The 7,164-nt window shown below is 41.2% G+C and overlaps 1 protein-coding gene across 1 annotated transcript; it reads left to right on the top strand.

The window, feature by feature from the left end:
* Nucleotides 1-3,090: 3,090 nt before the first annotated feature.
* LOC137073887 (small integral membrane protein 28-like) lies at nucleotides 3,091-6,428 on the top strand. Its single transcript, XM_067442599.1, has 2 exons — nucleotides 3,091-3,195; nucleotides 5,970-6,428. The coding sequence occupies exons 1-2, from the start codon at nucleotides 3,091-3,093 to the stop codon at nucleotides 6,390-6,392; spliced, it is 528 nt and encodes a 175-aa protein (XP_067298700.1). The 3' UTR covers nucleotides 6,393-6,428.
* Nucleotides 6,429-7,164: the final 736 nt, after the last annotated feature.

Raw genomic sequence — 7,164 nt, forward strand, 5'->3', positions numbered from 1 at the left:
AGAAATGCCCATATCTCTAATTAAAAACATGGCCTCTGCTAAAGCTGAAATGCTCTGTCCCAGCCGTCCCCTACAAACCCAGATATTAGGATTGTTCTGCTTCTGAAATTCATCCGTGAAAACATTTCCCATTCATACAAAGCATCAGCGCACACAATTATGTGTTTTAAAGGACAAAATCATGCAGCCAAATATGCTTCAAGTTACACTAACAACTGCTGGACATTTTTATGGTCATACGATGGAAATAGCTGCACATTTTCACCTTTTGACTTTCTAACATTATAAGATTAGGGACATTTAAATGATTGGAGGTAAAATTCTGAATCATTTTAAAGCCAATAGCAAAAACAGAATCAGTTTAAATTCAGTAGTTTTGGAGCAGGACCTCAGACATTAATAAAGCAAATGTCCTGACAGTGATCCACGGCATATCCGTAATGAGCTTTAGTCTTAATGAGACTATCGCAGTGATGCCGCTTTGGCTTGTTCAGTTTTATCGCTGATTGACTGTAGCTCATCTCAAATGCCCTGGCAATCACGTTCCACATCGCCAACCAACCACACTTCACATCTGCATGTTTCTGGTCAATTTATCCTGCTTTTTCAAAGATTTGATAATGCAAAATTCTAAAGACATTAATATAATCAAAACTTTGCTGAAAAACCTGTAGCACTCAATTTACTAAATGCCTTCTGTGATTGATAGCTTATACTTTTTTTTAGTAAAAAACCTTTCAGTGCAATTGTAAAATGTCCGCCTTTAAGTCGTGGTAAACGTGTCTTGTGGTGAAATCTTTAATTTGGTAAGATTGAATGTTTTTTATCATTAGTTGATTTCATTAGTTGATTCTGCTTGTTAACAACAGGTGTCTATCACTAATGCTCAATCCTCACTCGATTATACAATTATTATCCAGTTATACAGAACTTTTCTGTTACTCATCACATAACTTTCTGTAATATTTGGGTGCAAGGAACTCATTTTTATTTAGTAAAAATAACGGTTAGATTTTAAAGGTGTATTATTAGGAGATATAGAGTGACAACTGATATTTATATGCACTTTATTAAAGTAATCAACCATACTGTTATAAATATTACATTGATGTACATTACAAGCACTCAGAATTTCATCTTGGAGATAAATATGAGCAACTGCAACAAACTGCATATTTTTGCTCAGTGCATCTTGTTCTCAAAATTCTCACTATATCATACAATAAACACTCACCCAGGATTATTAGGAGCACCTGTTCAATTACTCATTAATGCAATTATCTAATCAACCAATCACATTACAGTTGCTTCAGTCCATTTAGGGGTGTGGTCCTGGTTAAGACAATCTCCTAAACCCCAAACTGAATGCCAGAATGGGAAAGAAAGGTGATTTAAGCAATTTTGAGCGTGGCATGGTTGTTGGTGCCAGACGGGCCAGTCTGAGTATTTCACAATCTGCTCTGTTACTGGGATTTTCACACACAACCATTTCTAGAGTTTACAAAGAATGGTGTGAAAAGGGAAAACCATCCAGTATGCGGCAGTCCTGTGGGTGAAAATGCCTTGTTGATTCTCGAGGTCAGAGGAGAATGGGCCGACTGATTCAAGCTGATAGAAGAGCAACTTTGACTGAAATAACCACTCGTTACAACCGAGGTATGCAGCAAAGCATTTGTGAAGCCACAACATGCACAACCTTGAGGCGGATGGGCTACAACAGCAGAAGACCCCACCGGGTACCACTCATCTCCACTACAAATAGGAAAAAGAGGCTACAATTTGCACAAGCTCACCAAAATTGGACAGTTGAAGACTGGAAAAATGTTGCCTGGTCTGATGAGTCTCGATTTCTGTTGAGACATTCAGATGGTAGAGTCAGAATTTGGCGTAAACAGAAAGAGAACATGGATCCATCATGCCTTGTTACCACTGTGCAGGCTGGTGGTGGTGGTGTAATGGTGTGGGGGATGTTTTCTTGGCACATTTTAGGCCTCTTAGTGCCAATTGGACATCGTTTAAATGCCACGGCCTACCTGAGCATTGTTTCTGACCATGTCCATCCCTTTATGACCACCATGTACCCCATCCTCTGATGGCTACTTCCAGCAGGATAATGCACCATGTCACAAAGCTCGAATAATTTCAAATTGGTTTCTTGAACATGACAATGAGTTGACTGTACTAAAATGGCCGCCACAGTCACCAGATCTCAACCCAATAGAGCATCTTTGGGATGTGGTGGAACGGGAGCTTTGTGCCCTGGATGTGCATCCCACAATATGGGCCAACATTTCTAAAGAATGCTCTCAGCACCTTGTTTTATATATATATATATATATATATATATATATATATATATATATATATATATATATATATATATATATATATATATATATATATATATATATATATATATATATATATATATATATAACGAATTTAATTTAGTTAAATTCGTACAAAGCTACATCTATATCTTACAGCTACAGCTGCCTGAACCATTCATAGATGTTCATGTGAACATGACACACACACACACACACACACACACACACACACACACACACACACACACACACACACACACACACACACACACACACACACACACACACACACACACACACACACACACATGCTCTGAATGCAAAGACAATGTTTCACCCATTTCTGCACTCAAACTTGTTTGATTGACAGCTCTCTGCTGTTTATTGAATATAGGCCAGCTGTGCGAATCACAAATCCCCGAATGATTCCCTTTCGGGTGTTCTTTCGCCCTGTGCCATTGGCTGACCGCTGGCCTGATTTTCACTGATCTGCATGTGTGAGCATGTGAGACACTACTTAACACACACACAAACTCCATCTCTCTCTCTCTCTCTCTCTCTCTCTCTCTCTCTCTCTCTCTCTCTCTCTCTCTCTCACACACACACACACACACATACACACACACACACACTGAGTTCAGACAGACACAAAATGCAGCTGTTATCCCGCTGCACTCTTTAGGCAGCAGCCGGTCTGTCTCTCTCATCCGCTAAACACACACTCTCCAACATCACCCGAGGCTTTTCTGTCAACTGCAGAATGCGACGGTTGTTGGACAGCAGCTGGATAAAGTTTGGACCAGCTGGAAGAGATGACTGGATTGCAGGATCTCCCTCACCGCCTACTGCGGAACAACGGCCACAGGTTAGTGAGCAATCCCATTAAACCTTAAACATGTCATTAGGACAGAAAATGGCAGATTAGACCACAAAAGTTCTTTGAGACAGAACAACTAAAACTACATTTAAAATGAAAGTTCTGTATTGGCATCAATGGCTCCACTAAGAACGTTTAACATATGGAACTTTTCCATTGGACAAAAGGTAGTTAGTGGAAAAAAGCTTATTTAGATTATTACAATTTTTTCCATACTAATTAAAATGCTTCTTTTAAAGGAATAGTTCACTGAAATCATCATTTACCCGCCCTCAAGTTGGTCCAAACCTGTATTTTCTTTGACTTCACCATTGACTTCCACAGTAAAAAGGAAAGAAATAGTATGCAAGTCAATGGTGGAACTGTTTGAATTTTCATTTTTGGGTGAACTATCCCTTTAAGAACTGTTCACTGAAATGAGAAAATGATTCTTCTGTGGCATCACTGCAACAAAAAACCTTTGGAGTAAAAAATATTAAAAGCTTAACTGAAATAAAAATATTGAGTTTAATTAAATAATTAAAATAGTACCATTTTATTTGCTGAATACACATTTATAATTAAGTTCATGTGAGAGTCAAACTTTTGCTGCTGTGATGTTGTAAAGTTTCAGTAGAGGTTTATTTGAGGTGACACAGTGGTTTGGCATAAACAACGTGGGTTTAAAGCACCAAAATATCTAATCTGGATAAAAAGCAGCATTATGTGATTAGCGTTGGTAAAACGGTGAAAGAAGCAACAGATTTTGGGATGCAGTCCAGTTATGGTGGACACGCTGCTTCTGGATTAGAAAATCCCTTGTATTTCTAAGCGCTATATAAGATTTGGTCAAGAAATGAGTCCAAAAATTGTTTTTGTTTATTGGTTCTAGCACCAGTCCATATTGTTATTTTTTATGACTTCTACAAGAACCAACAAGGTTCACTTTTGTTAAGCAGCACGTTTGAGCTTCAGCAGGAACCAATGAGATTCATTCTCGTTGTTACCGTTGTGTTGTGGCTTGTTTCCGCTGTGTTGTGGCTTGTTTCCGTTGTGTTGTGGCTTGTTTCCGTTGTGTTGTTGCTTGTTTCCGTTGTGTTGTTGCTTGTTTCCGCTGTGTTGTGGCTTGTTTCCGTTGTGTTGTGGCTTGTTTCCGTTGTGTTGTGGCTTGTTTCCGTTGTGTTGTGGCTTGTTTTCGTTGTGTTGTGGCTTGTTTCCGTTGTGTTGTGGCTTGTTTCCGTTGTGTTGTGGCTTGTTTCCGCTGTGTTGTGGCTTGTTTTCGTTGTGTTGTGGCTTGTTTTCGTTGTGTTGTGGCTTGTTTCCGTTGTGTTGTGGCTTGTTTCTGTTGTGTTGTGGCTTGTTTCCGTTGTGTTGTGGCTTGTTTCCGTTGTGTTGTGGCTTGTTTCCGCTGTGTTGTGGCTTGTTTCCGTTGTGTTGTGGCTTGTTTCCGTTGTGTTGTTGCTTGTTTCCGCTGTGTTGTGGTTGTTTCCGTTGTGTTGTGGCTTGTTTCCGTTGTGTTGTGGCTTGTTTCCGCTGTGTTGTGGCTTGTTTCCGTTGTGTTGTGGCTTGTTTCCGTTGTGTTGTTGCTTGTTTCCGCTGTGTTGTGGCTTGTTTCCGTTGTGTTGTGGCTTGTTTCCGTTGTGTTGTTGCTTGTTTCCGTTGTGTTGTTGCTTGTTTCCGCTGTGTTGTGGCTTGTTTCCGTTGTGTTGTGGCTTGTTTCCGTTGTGTTGTGGCTTGTTTCTGTTGTGTTGTGGCTTGTTTTTGTTGTGTTGTGGCTTGTTTCCGTTGTGTTATGGCTTGTTTTCATTGTGTTATGGCTTGTTTCCGCTGTGTTGTTGCTTATTTCCACTGTGTTGTGGCTTGTTTTCGCTGTGTTGTGGTTTGTTTCCGTTGTGTTGTGGCTTTTTTTCATTGTGTTGTGGCGATTTTGTTGTGTTGTGGCTTGTTTCCGTTGTGTTGTGGCTTTTTTTCGTTGTGTTGTGGCGCTTTTGTTGTGTTGTGGCTTGTTTCCGTTGTGTTGTGGCTTGTTTCCGTTGTGTTGTGGCTTGTTTCCGCTGTGTTGTGGCTTGTTTTCGCTGTGTTGTGGCTTGTTTCCGTTGTGTTGTGGCTTTTTTTCGTTGTGTTGTGGCGATTTTGTTGTGTTGTGGCTTGTTTCCGTTGTGTTCCGGCTTGTTTCCGTTGTGTTGTGGCTTGTTTCCGTTGTGTTCCGGCTTGTTTCCGTTGTGTTGTGGCTTGTTTCCGTTGTGTTGTGGCTTGTTTTCGTTGTGTTGTGGCTTGTTTCCGTTGTGTTGTGGCTTGTTTCCGTTGTGTTCCGGCTTGTTTCCGTTGTGTTGTGGCTTGTTTCCGTTGTGTTGTGGCTTGTTTTTGTTGTGTTGTGGCTTGTTTCCGTTGTGTTGTGGCTTGTTTCCGTTGTGTTATGGCTTGTTTCCGCTGTGTTGTGGCTTATTTCCGCTGTGTTGTGGCTTGTTTTCGCTGTGTTGTGGCTTGTTTCCGTTGTGTTGTGGCTTTTTTTCGTTGTGTTGTGGCGATTTTGTTGTGTTGTGGCTTGTTTCCGTTGTGTTGTGGCTTGTTTTCGCTGTGTTGTGGCTTGTTTTCGTTGTGTTGTGGCTTTTTTTCGTTGAGTTGTGGCGATTTTGTTGTGTTGTGGCGATTTTGTTGTTTTGTGGCTTGCTTCCATTGTGTTGTGGGGATTTCTTAATGTGTGTTCCTAAGTTTTTTTTTAATGCAGGCATTTCAATGCAAATGTTCATATTAAAGATCATGTTCTTTTCGTCTCTTTATAGGGTTACCACTGGAATGTGCTTTCGACAGAAAACAACGGGAAATCGGAGCTAATCCTGTATATTGTTCTCCCGTTTGTCACGCTCGTCGTGTTTGGCATCGCGTTTGTCCTTCTTTACCGGAGATTCAGACAGAGCAAGCTCGGACTGTGCAACATCATCTCACTAGACCTGCAGGACCCGGAGCGCAACGCAGATATTCTGTCGTCACTCACCGGGAACGCGGAGCGGCTAAACAGCACGAGCTCGGACATGTCTGACGGGGTCTTGCTCATGGTCTACCTCCCGCCGCCCTACGAGGAAACGCTGACGAAGATAACGCGCGCCGCCAGCCTCAGCAGCGGCAAAGACGTCGAGTCCGTCAAGATCGAAGACCTCGAAGCCAAACTGTGTCCGGAGCTTAAGGCGAGCGGGGAGTTTGTCTGAGAGAAGACTACTATAGAAACACCGGGGCTCGTTGTCACACACAGAAGATGTCACAACTCACAAGGGCTAACGTGGGCTACAGTCTAAAAAATGCTGGGTTAAAAACAACCCGATTTGGGTTAAAAATGGACAAACCCAGCTATTGGGTTATTTTAACCCAGCACTTGGGTTATTTTAAGCAAACATTTAACATTTAATATTCACTGAGATAAACCAACCAAATTGCTGGGTTTGTCCATTTTTAACCCAATTTGGGTTGTTTTTAACCCAGCATTTTTAGAGTGTATACACACATGCTTATTTTATGGTTGTCTGTTAAACTAAAAATAAATAAAAATATTGCAAAGAAAAAGGTTAAAGGGATAGTTCACCCAAAAATGAAAATGTGATGTTTATCTGCTGACCCCCAGTGCATCCAACATGTAGGCGTGTTTGTTTCTTCAGTAGAACACAAATGAAGATTTTTAATTCCAACCGTTGAAGTCTGCCAGTCATAATGCATGTGAATGGGTCTACGAGGGTGATGGTACAACTCTATGAGGGTAAAAAAAGCATACTTACTGTGCGTTCACACCGCCGGCGGCAAGAGCGGCAAGTTGGCCCGGAAGTCATTCATTTTCAATGGGAGCCGGGCGGCGAGCTCCGGCGAGAAAGCAAAATATAAGAGAAGTTGAGTGCGGGTTTTCCTATCATTTATGACGAGATCATTCATAGTGATGTGTAATTTGTTGTGTAGAAGTCGCACAACACTATTTTATAGGCGTTAGAACGC

This window comes from Pseudorasbora parva, chromosome 4 (genome assembly GCF_024679245.1).
Source record: "Pseudorasbora parva isolate DD20220531a chromosome 4, ASM2467924v1, whole genome shotgun sequence".
Classification (NCBI taxonomy): domain Eukaryota; kingdom Metazoa; phylum Chordata; class Actinopteri; order Cypriniformes; family Gobionidae; genus Pseudorasbora; species Pseudorasbora parva.